The sequence below is a fragment of the Eretmochelys imbricata genome, chromosome 3 (genome assembly GCF_965152235.1).
Source record: "Eretmochelys imbricata isolate rEreImb1 chromosome 3, rEreImb1.hap1, whole genome shotgun sequence".
Taxonomy (NCBI): Eukaryota; Metazoa; Chordata; order Testudines; family Cheloniidae; genus Eretmochelys; species Eretmochelys imbricata.
This window is the reverse complement of record NC_135574.1, coordinates 135,967,975-135,990,961: the sequence shown is the minus strand read 5'-3', so window position 1 is coordinate 135,990,961 and position 22,987 is coordinate 135,967,975. Positions and strand designations below refer to the sequence as shown.

At 38.2% G+C, this 22,987-nt stretch overlaps 1 protein-coding gene across 1 annotated transcript in view; it reads right to left on the bottom strand.

The window, feature by feature from the left end:
- RYR2 (ryanodine receptor 2) overlaps positions 1-22,987 on the bottom strand; it is a 743,716-nt gene that overhangs the window by 63,519 nt on the left and 657,210 nt on the right. The window contains exons 90-98 of the mRNA XM_077812173.1: positions 18,084-18,164; positions 17,012-17,100; positions 15,376-15,504; positions 12,336-12,440; positions 9,727-9,808; positions 6,926-8,229; positions 5,869-5,936; positions 2,658-2,805; positions 2-88 (exon numbers count right to left, since the gene is read on the bottom strand). Of these exons, the coding sequence (XP_077668299.1) occupies positions 2-88; positions 2,658-2,805; positions 5,869-5,936; positions 6,926-8,229; positions 9,727-9,808; positions 12,336-12,440; positions 15,376-15,504; positions 17,012-17,100; positions 18,084-18,164 (2,093 nt within the window). The remainder of the gene's footprint in view (position 1; positions 89-2,657; positions 2,806-5,868; positions 5,937-6,925; positions 8,230-9,726; positions 9,809-12,335; positions 12,441-15,375; positions 15,505-17,011; positions 17,101-18,083; positions 18,165-22,987) is intronic.

Genomic DNA, 22,987 nt, shown 5'->3' with positions numbered 1-22,987 from the left:
CCTTATAGAAGAGCAGGATGAAGTTGATGGCAAAAGCAACAAACAAAGCCAACATCCTCATGTTATAAAAATTGCGAGCAAAATAGTTCTGAAAATAAAAATAAAAAATACAGTTTATCTATAAATTATTTTATATATCAAGTTTCAGAGTAGCAGCTGTGTTAGTCTGTATTCACGAAAAGAAAAGGAGTACTAGTGGCACCTTAGAGACTAACCAACTTATTTGAGCATAAGCTTTTGTGAGCTACAGCTCACTTCATCGGTGAGCTGTAGCTCACGAAAGCTTATACTCAAATAAGTTGGTTAGTCTCTAAGGTGCCACTATTACTCCTTTTCTTTTTATATATCGATTTAGTCAACTTTGATGAACTCGTAAAAATTACTTCTAAGAACCTTATGTTATAAAAATTATTCAAAGTATCCAAATCTAGAAAACTTGCAGAGTTTTACTGTTAAAAACCCTCAGAAGAACACCTCTTCCCACAATCCCCTCCAAAAATTGCCTGCATGTTTACCAAGGTTTTCAGTTAGAGTGGGAGAATCATAAAACCCAGCTGAATTTGGAACCAAATCTTGTGAGGAGTGAAAAGCTTGGATAACTTGGTCTTGAAATTATGTTGTAAGGCCACTGTACTTTCTAGTTCCAACTGAAACAGGATTGAAAGTGGAAATATGTTAGGCCACTGTACTTTCTAGTTCCAACTGCAACAGGATTGAAAGTGGAAATATGGGAAATCCCATGGAAATCCTGCTCCCATAAAGTCTGTAGCCTGACGTGGTTTGAACAGTTCAGGTAAGTTTCAGATGTGCAGCTAAACTTGTAACCTAACTAAATCTTTTGGATCTTTCCAATGGCTAATTTTTAAAACATCCATAGTTGCTGCTCTTATCTCTCTCTACACCTATATAAAAAAAATACAATAAAAGAATGCTATAGTTGCAAAGTGAATCACTCAAAAAATCAGGGAATGTTGAAGATAAGGCTGGACGTATAACTGTAACTCTCCACCCCCTTTTGTGAATGCATTACAATTTACAAGATGGCATAAATATGTATTTAAATGAGGGGGGGAAATTGTATTATTTGAGAAATATGTTCCTTTAATTAGTCTTATTTTCCATAAATATGGGCATTCAAGACAGTTTTTAAAAAGTAAATATTTCATGCAAAATGTACGACATCTCTTTTACACAGATTTAAATCTAGATAGGAAATTTTATACCAAGTACTGGGTTTTCAAAAATTCTTTAAATTGGTTTGTCACATGCCTCATAAATTTCTCTCTCTCTCTCAGTAAAGGTAAAATTCTGCAGTCCCATGTGCTGCTGTGAAAGGTCTCACATACAAGGGAAATTGTCCATCACTGCCCTAGGGGCTAGAAAGCAGAGAGGCAGTGAAAGGTGACCCTGAAGACCCTTGAACACTATGGCCTCAGCAGTAGCTCTTTTTACAGGAATATGTGTGGTCGAGTTGTCATGCAGGCAGGTGCAGAGCTAATGGATTAGAGAGTTGCTTGGATCCATGCGTGGCTGGGAGAGAGCAGAGGAAACCTGATATACCTTGTGGTAGTTGTCATGGAAAGGCTCTGTAGCCACTACCACAGGTCTGAGACCAAGTTTCTTCAACCTTGTGCCTTTCAGATATTGAGCAAAGCCTCTGAATAGTGCCGGAGCCTGAGAGACAAATGTAATTTACCTGTGAGAGAGGATACTGCCATGCTTCTGAACTCATCAAATTTTCTCTGAGTTCTGAGATCTCTCCACTCTAATTTTCCCCTTCATAGATTCCAAGGCTGTGGGAAGTGGCGGCCAGTACATCCCTCGGCCTGCACTGCTTCCCGCAGCCGCCATTGGCCTGGAGCGGCGAACTGTGGCCAGTGGGAGTCGCAATCGACCTAACCTGCAGACGCGGCAGGTAAACAAACCAGCCCGGCCCACCAGGGGGCTTAACCTGGCAGGCCGCGGGCCATAGGTTGCTGATTCCTGATCTAGTTTGACCTGTTGCATAACATCAGCCACAGAACTTCCCCCGAACAATTCCTTTTGAACGTCAGTATATCTTTAAAAAAAAATCTTGATTTAGAAATTGCCAGTGATGGAGAGTCCACCATGATCCTTGGAAAACTGCTCCAATGGTTAATTACCCACACAGCAGACTTGTGCTGCTTACTAATAGGACTTCACAGCTGCAATGCAGCTATGAACATTTGTGGCAAATAATTTTCAAGATTGCATATAATTCTTCCACCCCCTAAAAATACAAAATACATGTGCATCCATTCCCAGCCACAAACCCCCACATTTGCATTCACAAATTGGGTAACTGCATATACAACTAACAGCTTGTGGGAAAAAAAAATGGTTTTGTGGTTATGAAGAGTGTACACGCATATTTAAAGGCACAAATTACATGCAGCTTTGAAGAAGGCCATTAATGTTTTTCGAAAAAAAAAATATAATTTTGCCTAGCACATTGGTATTTTCACTGTCATTTTGTTTTTATGCCTTTTTGGGGATGGGTTGAGGACAGAGAGTGAGTGAAGGTTGTACAGCTTTCTCAGATGCACAGACACTTTCTGCAGTCCTTTGTAACAATTTCCTGGTACACATAATTGGATAACATGCAAGTACTCAGTCCAATGTAGATAACATCTTACAAGAAGTTTCTGCTGGTATGCTATGATTTTCTTCCAGAAGGCTGATTCCTGGACTTCTGGTTCTCCATATCTGTGTGCATGAAGCTGTCTCAGCTTCTGTTTCCCTTTGTCTTCTTTGGCTTTTTCTTCCTTTTCTCCATCTTCTCCCCTGAGAAAAAAAAATGAGCTCATAATGTGTGCTGAGTCACTGAAGATGACTAGAGATCTATTATAAACTTTTTTCCCACCCAGATGTTTACAGTCAGGGATTGGCACCACCATGTTGTGCGACGGACACGTGACAAAATGCCCATACTTAGTGACGGACATTGGGGGAAGGGGGGATTATGTCATTCAGTCATTCAATTTTTTGAAAAATCACCATAGACATCAATATTTTTACCACGGACACATTACTGACTCCTGTTTACAGTCCCACCACAGTAAGGGGGAAATCCTGTCCCCTCATGAAGCCACAGTCGCCATGATTCGTGCAGGGAAGAAGACGTGAAATGAAGAGGAATTCTCCCTCTCAGGCCACAAAGAAACGGCAAAAATGTTCTGTGGGTGATACTGCAGCCACTGCATTACAGTAGCCTCTCTTAAATGAGGATATTTGACTGGTGAATCCAGGTAATTATGGATCCATCTGCTCCACCCTTCCTATTCCCAAGCCCCACTCCATATTAGTGTAGTTAGTACCAATAGAACTAAGCTCTGTAATGCACTTTGGGTGGCTCTCCTCTACCCTCAGCACTACATCACATCTGCTGTGGTGAGGACTCCAGGGTGCAGAGAAAGCAGCAGGATAGCACCATAACATAATATAGTTGACTTAAAACTTACAATACATTTATGTTTTGAAACAGAATAACTGAAAAGCATTTCCTCCTCTATTTACGAACCAAGTCTTGAGTTTAGGATTCTGTATTTCCTCTCCAACAGTCATGGATACCACAAGCACTTACTCAAATGGAGGAAGGAACAAGAATTGATTGTTGCAATTTCAGGTGTTTGTCATGTATCAGCTATACTAAGGAAAACGAGGAATCCTGAACTATGGGATGAAATTCACTCTATGTTACCAGTTAAAACCAAACACTGTGTTTTGTATTCCATTACATTTATTTGATTTTTAGCTCAGTCCTTCATTCTATTACTAATTTGGGACCTAAAACAGTGTTGCACTAATTTAGAAAAACAAAAACAAAGAGAAAGGCTGAGTTGCACATTTGAAGAAAACTGACAAAGTTTGTGCTGCATAAAAATTTAAGAGCACTGAACTGTGATCCTGCAGTGAGCCATGCCCACACAGAATTTTGCTAAAGCCAAAACAATATTGGACTGACAAGGTTTGTAAAATCAAAATCACCCTGGTTTACATACCTAGCAGCTGCACACAGTTCATTAGGTGAACCTGTACCCAAAGACTTTGCCAAAGACCGTACACCTTACTATAAAATTGTTCTCTGGAACTTATGTGGTTCTGTCTGTATGTTTAATGCTTCTAGCCACTGTGTTTGCCAAGAAAACTTTAGATATGGACTAAATAATGCTGGTCAAACATTTTCTGATGGAATCTTTTTCTCCATTGGAAAATTCTGATTTTATGGAATCAATATATGTTGTGGAAACATTTTGACTCTGTCAAAACTTTTGATGGAAACCAGTCAGGCAAGCAGGTTGACCAGCCCGTCTGGTTTCCTCTCTGCCTGCCTACAAGCTGACTGGAGGGTCGGTAGGCAGACTGCTTGGGTCCCCAGCCTCCCAGCACACTGGGCAGCCTGTTTGGTGATGGCTCCCTCAGCTGCCCGGCTTCCTGGGCTAACCAGCTAGTCGGCTCCCTGGGGTGCCCGTCTGGCAGTTGGGCTGCCTGGCACCATAGTTTACATCCAATAGAAAATTTTCATTTTCAACTTTTAATTCCAAGTCAAAAGGAAAAACATTTGGAAATGTGACATTTTTCATAGGACAGGAATTCTGGTTCTGGCACAGCTCTAGAGCTGAATGTAAATCAAAGCATTTTCTTCCTTAATCAGCAGATAGCCTGGAACAATAGTTCTAGGAGTGATAAACTCCCTCTTCCATCTTAAAGGGGTTTTAACTCTGAACCTTAAAAATAACTATTAAATTTCAGGCATGTTCGCTTTTGTCCCACAATCCCACTCTGCCTCCCAAACCTGCTCAAATGCCAAAGGCCCTAACTATTCTCTGCCCAGCTGCCAAAACCTCCAGGGTTCCCCTTGGTGTGTGTGATGACATGTGTGGAAGATTGAAAAGTGAAATCTTTGGAACAGCATACAATAAATTGCATTCAGTATCACAAACAAATGCACGCAGGGCTACTTACATATTTAGCCTTCTAGTTTTAAATTCAAATGCTCCTGTAACTACGAGTCCGGTGGCACCTTAAAGACTTACAGATTTATTTGGGCATAAGCTTTTGTGGGTAAAAAACCCACTTTTACCCATAAAAGCTTACGCCCAAATAAATCTGTTAGTCTTTTAAGATGCCACCGGACTCCTCATTGTTTTTGTGGATACAGACTAACACAGCTACCCCTCTGATAAATGTGCCTGTGGAATTTCTGCACCAGAATGCTACAGAAGCTGGGGTTGTTGAAGTAGACATTAGGTTCAGTTTTATGTGGAGTACATGGGGCCTTGAACACAGGAGAACTTAGTTCCAAGTGATATTGGGAATTTGTCTGTTCAAGCAGCCCAGCCCTGGCTTGGACATACAGTGAAAGTTACACTCTTAACTCTCCTGGGGAAGGGAGGGAGGTAGTGTGAGACTATATTATGTTATGGTACTATCCTGCTGCTTTCTCTGCACCCTGGAGTCCTCACCACAGCAGATGTAGTGTAGTGTAAATTCTAGTCATTAAAAGACTTATCATAGAGCAGCACTATAGAGAAAGCTGACTGCTATCCCAGGTGTCACATAAATACAGTGATCACAGTCGGAAACAGGACTGGGAAGGATGGACTGGAATAAAGAAAGGCATAAAACCACCATAATGGCATCAATTTTATGCTGGTTTCACTGCATTGGGACTGTGAGGGGCTCCTTTGCCAGCGAGGATGATGTGTGAAAGGAAACCTACATTCAGACATGTGAGATGTCTCTATGACACAGAAATGAAGTAGCAAGGGACTACCTGTAAAGAAAACTGACTTCTCAGAAAAACAAACTACAGTTCTTAGGAGCAAGATCTAGGGTTATACCTACTCTGCTTTTTCAGGTTCCGATTTAGTTTCTTCTTTCTCCTCCTTTTCATCTTCATTCACTTTCTGCTCCTTGAATGAGTCAGATAAAAAATGTCATAGAGTTTAAGGCCAGAAGGAACCATTAGATCATCTGGTCTGACCTCCTCTATATCACAGGCCACGAACACCACTTATCACCGCACACTGAACCCAACAATCAAACTGAGATCCAAGTATTACAACCTACAGGATACTAAATTGGTAGGTGAAACAGGAAGAGACTAGGAAGGGCTGACATGTACCATTGATCCAAGCCCTGCAATGGCAGGGAAATGATTAAGTGATACCCAGATAATCCTGGCAAGTGACCTGTACCCACAGGCTGCAGAGGAAGGTGAAAAGTCCCCCAGGTCACTGCCAATATGACCTGGGGAACAATTCCTTCCCAACCCCATGTATGCTGATCAGTGAGACCCTGAGCACATGAGCAAGAACCAACCAGTCATGCACCTGAGAAAGAGAATGCTCTGTGCCCTCCATGTCCAATGTCCCATCTCCATTCCTGATGCTTCAGAGGAAGGAGATTGAAACAAAACCCTCCTGGAATACCTTGATGAAACCCTGAAGCATGAACTTTAGGAACCTAAGACAAAACAGAAGTGTGCCCCAGGTTGAGCTCTTCCCCTTACCAACACAAACAACCCCATCTACAAAGTCTAAGCAGCATTATACGGTATGCAGCCTCCAAAACATGGCTAAAAGGCAACAGTCATACTGCTGAACATCAAGGCATTTTTTATTAAACAACGCTACAGTGAGGGAAAATGACATTTCCTTTTGCATTTACAAAAGACACACTGAATTTTGAATTTAAAAGCAAACCAAATAACATTGACTAGTCTGAGCAGCTTCAAGCTCGTGATCCCAGAAAGACTAAACTTTGGTAATTCACTGTTCTTCTTTAAAAAGCATGCCACACTTAAGAAAAAAACTAAAATCACACAAACATAGCTGTAAGTTTTATTCCTGATCCACACAGAACAGACTGAAACACGGTGGATAAAAATATAGTTTGTTACCTGAATTTTTTCCTGCATCTCAGGTAATGGAAGTAAGGAAGGTGTGCTCAACAAATCACTCAGACCAGCATTTGGATTATGAGGAATCAGCTTATACTGGCCTCCTTCTCTTTTCAAATCCAAGCCAAATATGTCTGAGAGTAGGTCACCATCATCTGATAAAGCTGTCAGATCAGTCAGATCTTCTGCTGGCAATGCAGCTTCTGTGGGTTTCCTCTCTCCCTCTTCCCCTTCGCCACGTACCTCATCCTGAGTGGGATCTGGCATATTGGCTAAAAGTTCAGCTACCTTGATCTTCTTAGCCCCTTCTACCAAGCTTCCTCCGAGTAGCAAACTGTACATGATGCGAAAGAAGCCTCGGAAAACACTATAGGTGAAATGCAGTAAGCCCATCAAGATGCTCCAGTAGGAAGAAAATAAAGCCATGAACATGTCCTTCATGGTCATTTTCTTCATTTTCTTCATCTGCTTCTTTAGACTCTTCATGCTGAGCATTTTTGTAAGAGTCATTATATTATACTTGAGGGCTACCAAGGCTGACTTGACAGTCACAAGGGAGAAGAAGCCCATTCTAGGGTCCTGTTCCTCAGGCTTATCTTTTTCATTCTCTTCTTTATTTGTGGACCTCTCATTCAAATCTGACTCAGAGATCTGGGCAGCTAGCTGCATTTCAAAGATGGTATCCTCACAGAAATTAACAAAAAGTTCCATCTTTTCCTTCTCTCCTCCTTCATTTACTACATCAAAGATAAACTGCCTCTTTGACTCTTTAACCTGAGGTTTCTCCCACTGAGTTCGACTTGACTCACTTATTTCAAAGTAAACTCGCTCAATGCGCTTTGCACTACCCATGATTTCTATGCGTCCAAGGAAGGGCTGAAAATAATTCAGAACGCTCTCTGCTAGCTCAAGAAAAGTCTGTAACCGGGTATCATGGCGCATGTGCTCTGAAAGGTTGGTCAGGAGAACAGCAACATTGAAACCAATGTCTTTGGCAGGTTCATGGAACCGTTTCACAAATTCCTCATAATCCAGAGTCTCATTCTCATCCGTCTCAGCGCAAGATAGTAGAAACTCAGTTTCAGACTGGGTGTAGTGCTTATGGCTTTCCATGGCCTTCTGAAAGTCCCTCTTTGAAATTATACCCTTACCATCAGGGTCATATTCCTTGAATGCATCAGATGAAGTTAAATCCTTCAACTTTAAGAACATATCAAAAAACTTCAGAATCATCTCCACGTTGTTGGAAGACTCCACTAGCATGTCAACCATCTGCTTGCCAATAGTTCCATTCACAACATTACCTAAAGGTGGCAACATGCAATAACCAGTCATTGGTGACAATGAACATTTTGGCAAATAAAAGCATTTAATAATGATTACTGAAATCATCACATGGTAAGATTTACAAATTACTAAATGATCTGGTTGCATGCAAGTCTTCAGTGTATAACTATACAGGTTATCATTTAAAAATACTATACCAAATCAAGATCTATGCGGAAAGATTGAAAAAACTGGGTTTGTTTAGTCTGAAGAAGTGAAGACTGAGGGGGCCATAATGACAGATTTCAAGTACATAAAAGGTTGTTACAGGGAGGAGGGTGAAAAAATTGTTCTTGTTTGCCTCTGAGAATAGGAAAAGAAGCAATGTGCTTAAGTTGTAGCAAGGCAAAATTAGGTTGGACATTAGGGAAAACTTCCTGTCAGGCAGATAAGCACGGGGACAAATTGCCTAAGGAGGTTGTGGAATCTCCGTTATTGGAGGTTTTTAAGAGCAGGTTAGACAAACACCTCTCAGGAATGGTCTAGTTATTACTTAGTCCTGCCTTGAGTGCAGGGGACTGGATTAGATGACCATTCGAAGTCCCTTCCAGTCCTACACTTCTATGATTCTACAGAGATGCAATAACAGAAGTAAGTATAAGCACTGCTTTTGAAAGAAGGAGATAAATGTCAGTATGTATACATCAAAGACTTCTTTCACATTTAGTAGAGTGCTGAATGGGAGATGGAATTTAGGAGTGACATTAAGACTTTTCTTGCCATTCCTCTGACGAGCTTAGATATGCTGTGGAGATTAGGCTTTCTGGTTCTGAGGGAGAAAATAGGTATCTTTGGGACGATCTTTGTTCATTCAATGCCTAGCACAATGTGGTCCTGGTCCTTGACTGAAGGTCCCAGTGGCCAATGCAAATCAATAAATAAAGCCATATTTTACAATGGCTGTATGCTACTGCATGAAGTTGAGGTGCAATAATAGCTTTTGCAAATGTTAAACAGGACAATCCCCCAGAGGCATGATAGACCTACCCAGGTGAATTCAAAGCCCATTCTTTCATGGTTATGGTAATTGTCAATACAAAAAAAGTGTGATGTTAAATGCAGCACACTGAAGTTGCTAACACACAGTAAATAAAACAACTGATAAATAGTGAAGCTTCCTTCTGTAGCAAGAACCTTGGATTCTAGCTTCACCAGCAAATAGCATTTCATTTGAACCAAAACAGAAGCCAAACACATGGAAATAAGTAAATCTTTGTAATGATTCAAACTGAGCTGGCATGTGCATAATTAACACTGATTTAATTAATTTATACATTATTGCTCACCATGTAAATTATAGTTATAATAATTCCCATGAGCCTTTAAAGATCAACAACTCTTCTGATAATAAACTAATGAACATTAAAATACTAAAAAAGGAAGAGACATTGCTTTTGCTGTGAAAAAAAATATGCAGAGGAAAAGACACAGTTATAATACTTGCAAAATAAACTTTTAAAATAAATTAAAATTACCTTCCAGCATAGACAACAACATGACCACCATATCCTTCTGAAGATCCATTAACTCTTTCAGTAATTCAATTTGACTGGAATCCTGCAAACATGAATCCATTGTAAATAAGACTATTTTGGGCCAATATTTTTAACAACCTCAACCCAGCCTCTGATCTTGCATGCACATATTTTGCACAAATAGAAACTTGTCCTTGTAAAACAGGGTATTTTACACATACAACTGCCAACTTGAACTAGTGTTTGTGTGCGCACATGTAGGGTTCATTTAGGGAAAATCAGACTGAGAAGCTGAGAGGCCATTAGTGTATTTGGCCCTTTATGTCAGATCTGAAAATAAAAGGAAAACGCATTTATCCAACTATTTACTCTCATATAGTAGCAAAACACATACACACACTCTTATATGTTTAGAAGAAACAGCAATTTAATACAGCCATAGTGCAAGTTGAGCTACTATGGAGAATAAAGAAAAGAAAAGCTTTTCTGATAGTATGCAGCTGTGTTGGAGTTGAAGAGATGATGCCTATATAATACTTTATGTTTCAACTACCTGAAAGGGGGTTCCAAAGAGGATGGCTCTAGACTGTTCTCAATGGTAGCAGATGACAGAACGAGGAGTAATGGTCTCAAGTTGCAGTGGGGGATGTTTAGGTTGGATATTAGGAAAAACTTTTTCACTAAGAGGGTGGTGAAACACTGGAATGCGTTACCTAGGGAGGTGGTGGAATCTCCTTCCTTGGAAGTTTTTAAGGTCAGGCTTGACAAAGCCCTGGCTGGGATGATTTAACTGGGAATTGGTCCTGCTTCAAGCAGGGGGTTGGACTAGATGACCTTCAGGGGTCCCTTCCAACCCTGATATTCTATGATTCTATGATTCTATGCTAAACTGATGTTAGTGTTGGGATGATCAGGTTCCCACCCACATGGCCGTAAGAAAAGTGTCATGACAGCAATAGCATTGAGTTACAAAGAGCTCAAATAAGACCAAAAAAAGTGACAGATCAGTCATAGTTGGGAACATTTTATAAGAAGTAAAACAAAGTTATTAAACTTCAATTACATAGAACTTTGACAATCTTTAACGATTTCATCTGAAATTTCCCCATGTTTGCTCTGTGCCTCATGCATATATTTCACCATAAAATGTTCAGTGGCTTCCAACTACAAAGTTAGGGAAAATGAGTAGTTTTGCTGACGTTCAAATCTATTTCCAACCATTCTTGGAAGAGCTCTAGGGCCAGCCTCTATGAGGTACACCAAAGAGGTACCATTTGCCAACCCCAATGAAATCCACCCAGATTTAGTCAATTTATGAAAGACTCTGAAAATCAGTATTTACACTTGTTCCGAGGAATTTATTAAAACTTTGCTATGAAAATACCTGAGCATTCCATCTGCATTAGGCATGTTCAAAGCCTCAAAGATCTCTCAATATGTCAACTATACTGAGATACTGAACATGCTCCCAGTCCCCAAGAGCTTGAGCTCCAAATGGGAAAAAGACATTGCCACTGTCCCGTAGACTAAGAGGAAACCATCAGGTCTAATCTAGCAACTAATATTAATAATTCTATAAACTTCCCTCGCCCTATTATTAAGCAAAGCCTCATGGCTATGACATAACATGATCACATTTTTTTTTTACCATAGGAGTCCTGCATCATTCAGTGCAAAGGATGAACAGTGAATAAAGCAGAAAGCAGAAACTTTTAATAAGAGAAAAGGATGTCTTCTCATACTTAAAGCACTGCACTGGGACCCAAGAGGATTTTACTCCTGGCTTGGCCACAGACTTTCCACACGCTGTGGAACAAGCCTACTTTTTCATTCTTAAAATAAGTATATTTTGGTAACCATGACAATATGTGTAGGCTTTTGGTACACCTCTATTTTTGTACGCATCTCCTCTTTATCATTTAGGAAAGGCTGCACTCATTACAGTGCCACCTGCTGTGAGAATATGCCTATTCATGAAGACGAAGAATGTCTATAGCACTAAGAAGTTCAGCAGAACTAAGAAATCAACCTTCACTCGACACTAAATCCCAACTTTCATCTCTGTGGTACATGCAAAGACTGGATTCTTGAATCATATCAGAATCTAAAATAATAATAAAAATAGCCAAAATCTTGGTCTTCAGAGCTCTATCACTTTAAATATTATAAAAGTAACAACAGAGATTAAAAATAATGATAACAACAATAAAAAAACATTTCCCACTTCTTGGGCATCTTTAATCTGAGTACATCAAATTATTTTTCAAATATTCCACCACACCCCCCGAGACAGGTAAGAAGGTATGTATGACTCTGCTTTACAGATGGGGAAATTGAGGCACAGAGTGACATGCCCAAAGTTACAGAGGAAGTTGGTGTCTGAAGAATGGGTTGGATCATAGGAGTTGCTGTGTCATTCTGTAATCACTTGGCCAAGTTTCTCTCCCACTGGTTCATAGCCTATACTGCCTCAATTCTTCTATATTCCCTTGCATTGTTGTTCTGGTCACGCTCTCTTAATATGAAAATAATTTGTTCGATCAACAATTCAGCTAATGTATTGTAAAAAGTTAGTAACTAAAAAATAAGAAAAAAAAAGTACATGATACCTGAGATAGTTTCATCTGCATGTGGGCAAACACATGAAGAAAACCAACCACTGCGTCCCACAGCCTGCTGTGTGCCAGACTCTGCTGGTTCCCTGTACATGGACCCTACCATGCAGATGACAAGATAAGGAGAACAGGGTTTATATGCAAGAGAATTACATCAAACATTAGGATAAAATTAGAATCAGGTTACCTAAAATATGACCAGCTGAGAGCTGCTACACAAGCATTTTAGGAACTGTTAAGGAAAGTGGAAACATAAATGGAATGACAATGTCATTTGATAACAATTACTGTAGAATATCCCTACCACTTCCTTTGCTTTAAGGCAACTAACGCCACATTTTCAAAGTTCTGAGTAAAAAGGGAGCCACAAAAAATGGATCTCAATGTTCACGGAAGAGTACCAGTTTGCACCTTTAAATTGGAATCTCATGAGGGGCACAGATGTTTAGTCTAATTCTCCTCTACTTAAGCAAGTGTAAATCAGGACAGGTTTCAGAGTAACAGCCATGTTAGTCTGTATTCGCAAAAAGAAAAGGAGTACTTGTGGCACCTTAGAGACTAACCAATTTATTTGAGCATAAGCTTTCGTGAGCTACAGCTGAAGTGAGCTGTAGCTCATGAAAGCTTATGCTCAAATAAATTGGTTAGTCTCTAAGGTGCCACAAGTACTCCTTTTCTTTTTTGTAAATCAGGAGTAACAATGATGAGGTTCTGGTAAAATTATTTTAAGAAGAGTTGAATCAGGCCTCTTGTTTTTTGTTCAGCAAGTTTCACCTGTTGTAAAACATTGTCTGGTGTTACAATGCTATAATAATATTTTTACAAAAATCAGATGATACTTCAAAGGACAATGAATAAGATATTTATTAACACTGTGAACAGAATAGTTTGGGTGTAGCGGGCCAAATCTGTTAGAGCTGTGTGTATACATTTGCATATCACCAGCTTCTGCTAATACTTATTCAAGCTAGTACTTTCACAATTCACTCCTATGAAGTCTAAAATAATACAGATTTCCATAATGAAGATTTGAATGTGAATAAAAAAGTATAGTCTGTATGCTCAGTCTTTAAATAAATCCTTCCCAAGAGAAATTACAATGATTAGGGGCCTGAATCTTCACTCTTATAGGTTTCATAGTCCTGTAAGTTCATTTAGTTTCAATGGAATTACTCCTGACATATAATGTGATCAGAGTCTGTCCCTATCTTTTAAGCATTAATTTTTGGGATAATTTCTCAAAAATAGTTATCAGATAAAGCTACTTTTTGGCTTATCAAAATGATCCTTTCATTGATTAATATAATTGCCAATGATTTCATATAGTGCAGTTTTAAACACTCTCCTGACAGTTGAACCTCAACTTCCATAATGAAAATATTGTGTAATCAGCAAAAAGGCCCCAAATTATTTTACATCACTTCATATTGTCATAAGCAGCATTTCTCACTCGATTATTTTACATGGGAAAAGACTAGTATATTGTAGCATACTGGTAGTGACATTCACTAAGAAATAAATGAATTATATGGGACCTCAATCTGCACATAGAGTGCCCACTTATGGGGAAAGAAGTTCTGTACATGGATAGAGGATCCAATACAGTATAGGATGAATGGCAGTGAACCTAACACTTTCCACTAACATTTATCACACATCCTTTTTTAAGAGAACAATAAAGGGTACATTAAAATTAAACCTAGGAGAATTTGATTGCCATTTTTTTCTTTAAAAATTCTAGCTAGTTACATAGAAAAGAAAAACTACATTAAATAACGTTATGAAGATTGCAAAGTCAAGTACTCAAAAGTTAGGAAATGACAGAATTCAAGTTTTTCCATAGGACCGAGCTTCCAAGGGGAGTAGTGGTGACAAAAAACCTAACTGGCTTCAAGACTGAACTTGATAAGTTTATGGAGTGGATGTAGCCGATCTGCAACTGCTAGTAGCAAAGACCTACAATGATTGGTGATGGGACACTAGACTGGAAGGGCTCTAAGTTACTACAGAAAATTATTTTCCAGATGTCTGGCTGCGGAGCTTGTCCACGTGCTCAGGGTCCAACTGATCACCGTATATGGGTCCGAAAGGAATTTTCCTCCAGGCCAGACTGGCAGAGACCAGGATTTTTTTCCCCTCCTCTGCAGCATGGGGCATGGATCACTTGCAGGTTTAAACTAGTGTAAATGGTGGGTTCCTTGTAACTTGAAGTCTTTAAATCAAGATTTGAGGAATACAGGAACTCACAGAGGTTATGGGTCTTTTACAAGAGTGGATGGGTGAGCTTCTGTTGCCTGCAATGGGGAGGAGGTCAGACTAGATGAACATGATGGTCCCTTCTGGCCTTAAAGTCTATGGGACCCATTGCCTTAGTCAGTGCACAGAATGGATGGTTCTCCATCCATGGCATGGAGACAGCTATTCCATTTTTTTCTTATCCTTCAATGTGGCGCTCCATATTTTGTTGCACCCCTTCCAAGCCCTGCACTCAGTACAGAATTATTAATTTCTTCTAGAACTTTTTTATGGTGCTCATTACATCCTGCCAGCAGTTGCTTCTTGTTTATTGCAAAGAGGGTCCAGGTCAGGCAAGTCTCTGCAGATCTGAAATGTGGCAATATGTCATGGGGAAAGAGTTTTCTCAAGCAGTGTATTCAGAGCTTTATAATCAAACTGACAAGAAGCCAGAGCACTGACTGAATATGCCATGATATTCCACTTACTAAGCACACAGCCACATTCTACATTAGTTTTACTTTTCAGATAAAGCAAACGTGAAGAACATAGTATGATACATTGCAGTAGTCCAGTCTTGAGGTGCAAAACAAATTATAATGGCAAGGTTCCTGTTGGAAAGAAAAGGACACAACTGGCTACATACTGGGACACAAGAAGTCTTGGTTAGCAAAAGAGGAGATAATTCAATGATACCTGGGAATCTGCTAGATTCTTAGTTTGCAAAAAAATAACAAATGGCTACTACACATATTTCAAAACATTATTTCTTACTGATTTCATGCAATGAGCAGTTTACCTGAATATACTCTGTGAGAGTATTGAAGACCTGTTTTGCAACTTGAATTGCTTTGGAGAAATTACGTTGTCCTTGCTCATCAATAACATCCTTCCCAGAATAATACCAGTAGAAATCACTAATTGATTCCTATAAAACAGATGTAAGAAACAACACATGCAGGTCAGATATTCAAACTGCCACTCCTGTGTTCATCAGCATTTTCATAAAGTAGACTTTAAAAGCAAACTTAGTTGTGAGCAAAAAAAATATCCATTTATTCATATGGATTTAAAATAATCTCAGACATTTTAGGTATCATCAACATAATGCATTTTCTCTCTCATCTCCAGTGAAACCCACAGGGAAAAAGAAAACAAAACCAAAAATCCCTTCAAAATCTAACTTTTGTCTAGATTACCTGGTCTTTTTGTTTATTTCAAGTTTTACATACACATATGGGCCCTTAAACTGAATAAATCATTAACACAGTGCTGTGTGCTGTTCATGTGAACAATGTGTCTTTATACTGTCTGCCTGCCAGCTAGCTAAATCAAGGAATTGAATATTCTTTGTGCACAGAATTCTTCTTTCCATCTCCTTAAAGAATGTCAGCTGAAACTTCATCAAAATGAGCTCCAAAACATAAAAAGGTTTATTGTTATTACCACTGTCATAAATATAAAGGGAAGGGTAAACCCCTTTGAAATCCCTCCTGGCCAGAAGAAAGCTCCTCTCACCTGTAAAGGGTTAAGAAGCTAAAGGTAACCTCGCTGGCACCTGATCAAAATGACCAATGAGGAGACAAGATACTTTCAAAAGCTGGGAGGAGGGAGAGAAACAAAGGGTCTGTGTCTGTCTGTATGCTGGTCTTTGCCAGGGATAGACCAGGAATGGAGTCTTAGAACTTTTAGTAAGTAATCTAGCTAGGTATGTGTTAGATTATGATTTCTTTAAATGGCTGAGAAAAGAATTGTGCTGAATAGAATAACTATTTCTGTCTGTGTATCTTTTTTGTAACTTAAGGTTTTGCCTAGAGGGGTTCTCTATGTTTTTGAATCTAATTACCCTGTAAGATATCTACCATCCTGATTTTACAGGGGGGATTTCTTTATTTCTATTTACTTCTATTTTTATTAAAAGTCTTCTTGTAAAAAACTGAATGCTTTTTTCATTGTTCTCAGATCCAAGGGTTTGGGTCTGTAGTCACCTAGGCAAATTGGTGAGGCTTTTTACCAAACCTTGTCCAGGAAGTGGGGTGCAAGGTTTTGGGAAGTATTTTGGGGGGAAGGACGCGTCCAAACAGCTCTTCCCCAGTAACCAGTATTAGTTTGGTGGTGGTAGCGGCCAGTCCAAGGACAACGGGGGGAATATTTTGTACCTTGGGGAAGTTTTTGACCTAAGCTGGTAAAGATAAGCTTAGGAGGTTTTTCATGCAGGTCCCCACATCTGTACCCTAGAGTTCAGAGTGGGGGAGGAACCTTGACAACCACCGAGCCTCTAAAGAACTTGCAAGGGCACACAGTAATACTGACAACAGCAACAACAACTGAAAAAAGGTTGATTTTCCACATACTGGAATTTTTAGAAACAACAACAAAAATGCTAAAATACAGCTACCTGTATTTATTTGCAATTAGTATGTAAGATGGTTTACCTGAACTCTCAGTAAGTAATCCACAGTGGAGATGATAATATTGACAGTTGTGTTGTTACCAGTTTGAGTTCTCAAATAATTCTGAAAATCTAAAAATGAGAGGATGAGTTCAAATTAACATTTATTTAAATCTCAAATATTTTCAGAATTATTTATTAAAATAAATTCTGGTACAATCCATTGGTCAAAGCCTACTTTAAAGGATTGAAACATCTTCTAAGTAACTTTCCTGTTTAAATCCATATTTTAATTCACTGAACTGTTTACATCTGCCTGAATGGTACCATCTTATTGAGGAGATCAAGTAACAGTTTACAAGTTCTAATATCTGGTTTCTCCTGTGAACATATTACAAGTCTGACTTTGATCTCACTTATATCAACTTTACACTGATGTCACTACATTAACGTCACTAGAATTATTCCCGATTTACACTAGTCTAAATGAAATCCGAACTAAATCTTATGCCATTACTGATGACAATGATATGAATATGTTTGACAGCTATAAACTGGAATCTTTTTTTTATAATACCACAAAGTATATGAGTAAGTGAACTAATATTAAAAATACTTTAAAAGAAATTGCTAGTATTTCCTTATGTTATATATGAAAAACTATTGTTCCTCCTTCAATGAAGATCTCCCATATGCTCCTGGGATGACATTTAAGCCCCCTAACCACCTTCAGTGAGAACCAGAACTCTAAAAATACTTTGCATGCCAAAGTACAATATGTTTGCTGCAAAGCCCTCCTTTAAGACTTTCCTCCCATTTAGTGATCAGGAGCTAAAACTAGAGCAAACTTCATTTTCTATTTAATTTACCTTTCACATAGTTCATGCTCCAGGAGTTTTATCATTTTGTGAGCCATTTTTTTCTCCCAATGTTTAAATGAACAAGGAAACTTGACATTTTAACTCCACATAAATATTTTTCTTTCATGTACAGTTCAGCTACTCAGGAACCTTTCATAATATTTCCTTAAAACTTGCCAAGCCTTCAGCACTGATGAGCTTTTATCCCTGGTTACCATCACCTTGGCTCAGCTGACTGGCAGCCTGCCCACAAACCTGAACTGTGTCCTTCACAAAGCAACTGGAGGAATCGGAAGAGGTCACAGGTGAATTCGTCATCCTGCATTACCTTTTCTCCTGTGGAAAGCCCAGATGGAGGTACAAATTATCACAGACTGTCAACTAGCTCCCCACTTCCCTTACCAAATCTCCATATTTAATCTAAAGTCACCATTAACAAACATATAAAATGCAATTTATAGCCACTATTCTATCTGAAGCATGGCATGTGGCTGGCAGATAGGTGCTATTTCTCTTCCATAAGAAAAGAACATTTACATTTCAAGACACAAATTTCTCTCTATAAAATGCAGCAGCATGGGCTTGGCAACATTTTAGAAAAAATCCATCTTTTACACTCTTCTTTTATTTTTGTTGGCATGAAGTCTGCATCATGTACAAAGCTTAATACTGGATTTACTTTATTCCAATGTTTGATAAATATTGAAAAGCCTGAAAAATTAATCAAGTATTGCAGAAAAGAAGACCTCTAAAAATATATTTTTAAAAGCAAACTAAGCCAACAACTTTATAGACATTTATGTTCTCAGAAAACACTTAACCTGGGATTTTCAAATGAGTCTAAAAGAGTTAGGCAACCAATTCTCATTGAAAGCCAGGGGATACTAGCCACCAAATTCCCTTAGTTCTGGTTAACCAAAGCACTAAGTATGTGCTTAAGTGTTTTTTCTGAATACGGATGGACTTCAGCGTGTCCTTAAGGACTCTTGCAGAACTTGGCTCTACAGCCTAGTTTTTCTATAGATAGCAGTTATCCAGGTGTCTAGAGCTGTAAAAGATCTTCAGAATTGCTGAAGAAAATCTGGTACACTAACATGGTATCCATTCAATTAATTGTATCAGTACAGAGAGTCAACCTGGAAGTTTAAATGAGAAAAGGGGAAGCATTAGTGGCTCTAGGAAAGATCAGGGATTAACAAAGTAGAACTGGAAGCTTGATAAATTCGCACAGAGGGAAGACATAATAGCAAGCAAAACTACACTGGAGTATTAAAGGCAAATGATTTCATTATTAGGGCTTTATACAAATATTTTGGGGACAAATGGTTTCTTGGCAAAAATGGAAACAACTTTTTTTTAAATATAGAGAATTTTAATGTGCAATCATTTGTTACTTGTAGATGATGGCATAAAAATAAAAGACAAAAATGCAAGTAAATTGAAAAAGTACAGTATATTAATTCTGAAAGTTTTCTTAAAAATAGGAGGCATTTTGGACTGGTACCTGAACTTCTAAATCCAATGTGATATTAAGAACATTATCCTTTTCAGTTGGTGAATAAAAGAAATAATGAGAGTTAAACAAAAATATAAAACTTCTCCCAGACTGGGAGTGCTTGAATTAGAGAGATAATATATATGCATATATAATGTATAAACAGGAATATGATTGGATGCTTACTGTACATAAAAATTATGAATGATTACAATTACAAATAGCCAATGGACTTACCAGTCCGCAGTCTGTGACTTTCAAAGTGAGAGGCTTCAGTATAATGGTAGGGTTAGGAAGCAAAACCATTTTGAAAACTAATGTGAACATTAAAAGAAGTATATAAAATCATTTCACTCTTTTCCCTGTTGGCCAGCAAGACACAATATTTGGTGACCAAACCAAGTATCACCAGGTGTATATAAAAATGCGGCAAACATAGGGAGACTTAAAATATCTTTTTTTCCTCCCCCTAATTCTTGCTGCATTCTCACTGAAATGGCAAAAAGAAAAAAAAATGCATAGTCCTCTCCCTGACAATGAATCAAGTACTACAGATGATGTTTAACACAATTTGTCTCTGGGTCAGACATTAATACCAGATATATAGCTTTTCAACTGTACAAGATTGAAAATCCTTTCAACTAATTAAATAACAAAACACAAAAGACTAAAAGAGGCTCCTGTGCATACAAGTAGTATATTAATCAACAGTACTATATATGAGCTCAATTCTGCAAGATGCTTAAACACTTTGCTGGACTTGGAATGTTCAGCATCTTGCAATATTGAGCATTTTATTTTTATAACTCAGTTGGATTCCTCATGTTTTAATATTAAGTATGTGCTTAAGTGCTTTGCTGGATTGGGGCCAGAATGCTCAGCACTTTGCAGGATCGAGTATTACTTTTGCAGAATTTCAATTATCTCTATGGAACCTGAGCCTGCAAAAACATATGCATGTAACTTTACTCACGTGAGACTTCAATGACTTCAAGGGGACAACACATTTAAGGAAAATTAATCATACATAAGTGTTTCCAGGATCAAGCCTACAAAAGGCCTAATCACACATTCCTTGAGTATCCAAATCTCTCAGACTTCAGTGGCAGTTTGGCATAAACAAAGAACACAGATCAAGACTATTAAGGAAATATTAAAAAAAAAACCTACCTGCATTAATAATTTATAATAATTCCATTAAAATTTATTTATATTACTCTTACAGTTAAAGACAGGTTCAATATAACTTTTTTTAATAGAGCAATATTTCACATGTATTTTACGTAGCCCACCCCACACGCACCTTTAAAAAAAAAAGTTTGCCAGGTGGATATTTTCTTTTTCTTCTAAGTGAAATTTAACTCTGCCATGTGGGCTAACTGACCACTTTCACTTGGAAAAGGTGGGCGGTGGGGGAAGGGCATAATAAAAAGTGACAGGAAAAATAAGTTCAGTAGACGCAGCAAAATTAGGACCTCAACTGAGGAAAATATTTAAATATTTAAGCACATGAACACTTCAGCATGCTTTCCTGAATTAGGGCCTAAATGAGGTGTGAACGTTAAAGAAGTACAGTCACAAGAAAAAACAATGGCTTTTCTAAACAAACTACTGTACAAAGCTTGGTAGGAGCTTTCAACAGCACTTAACTGCACTGGTTTCTCACTTTCATTTCTCACTCAAAAAGTTTCTCAAAAACAATTAATAGTCATATTGACTTTGATAATACAAGGTGTTGAGCACTCCAGACATGAATTTTAATGGAATACTCGTGCTTGAACAGAGCACGTACTTAAGTCCCTATTTCAGCAAAGCACTTAAAAGCATATGCTTAGCGAGACCATAGTGCTTATAACCTGGCAATACTGAGTGTCCCAGGCCTGACTTTTAAGTGGTTGTGTGTGTGTGTGTGTGTGTACTGAATATTAAAAATATATATTAATAAAATACATAAAAACAACACTAGATACAAGTTTGGTGCTATTAAAAACTTCAGCATCACTTTGACTATGGTGAGAGGGAAAGTCCAAAGTAAGAGGAATGGTTGAGGAGGACTTTAAAAATATAAATCTTTTGATAATGTCCTTTAAACTGGCTGAAAATATTTATTTTCATTTCCTCTTCTACCATTTCACCTCCCTCTTAGTACCTCTTCACTTTTGCTTTTCTTTCTTTTCCCCTTCTCAGGTTTTGGAGACATTCAGGGAAGGTGGGGAGGGACAGGAAAGCCTTGAATTAAATTATAGCAATATTCCTTTATAATGAAATCATTTCCTGACACATCAACTTCACTATAAGAATCAGTTTGCTGTAAAAGAAATTGCAATTTGCACACTGCAAAGCATTTGGGTCTTTCATTCAATGTCTCTATACAGAAGGTTTCATAATTTGAGTTACTATAAGTGGGTTTTCATTGAGATAATGCGTATTCAGAAAGACTGTCTTTTGAGGTTTTACTGTTTCAGTTTTATCCTCCCTCCTTCTAATATATTGGATCTGATCATTCACAGTACCTCATGGAAAATGTATTTACATCTGTGTAAAATGAGTACAAATCATACACAAAATTCTACCAAGTCAGAAAGGTAGTGTTGTATGCCCCCCATCACAAGGAACAAAGGCAGTGGTGAATCAGACCCATAGATTCCTTTTTAAAAACAAATGATATACATGTTTCAATGTTAATCACAAGCAGTTTTGAGCAGTATGCCTGTACTGATTACAGAGATCAAATTCTTCTAACCAGTAAAATATCTGACTCTCTTTTAGAATGACAAATCCTTGGCACTAAAAAAACAGACCATAATCTGACTCAGAAAGAAATGCTGGTAACATCAGCATTTTTTCAGGATAAAAACATTATTTAATAACTACAGAGAGGTGTCTCTTTGGAGACTACAAGTGACACCTCTGGAATTCAGATCCATTTCTTTGCTTAAAATCTAAGCAAGCCACTTTTGGCGTCACATACACAAATTCATGCCTCCACACACAAACATTTATACATATAGTGTACTTACAAATATACGTATTGCATATAGCATGACTTTGGGAGGTGAGTCACTGCTTAGGTTAGCTGCAATTGATGTGATGTATATACTATAGTACATTTGCTTAAACATGTAACTATTTGGTTAAAATGCTGCCATTGCCCATGTTGCACATAAATGGTATGGTTACACACATGAATGGCTTTATGCCTACAGTGTGTGCAGTTGCGAGTCTGATAATATGATGTATACAAACAGAAGCAACGTCTGCAGTAAAATAAAAATAAGATTGAATGTAACAAGCATATGTATCTCCTTGAAAGTGTTTGATTCTCAGTTCATTAATTCTTTCATACCCCCCATTTTGAAATCCCCACTGCTACTAATAGTTAAATAAATCTGTGGGACATTATATAGTAAAAATATTTACCATTCTAAAAGGCACAAAGGCCTAATTTTGATGAATGCACAATTGTCAAACAACAAAGATCTGCCATAGTAACACCAGTTAATTTATTTCCACTAAAAGATTCAGAAGTTGTTTGGCTGAGTTACCAGTGCCACATGTCTGTCATTGTCTCTTTATTGCCCCACAGTTACAATAAATCTCATAGGAAACAGATCATTCAAGACCTCAAACCAGATAAAGTAACCTACTCCCCCCCCCTCCACTG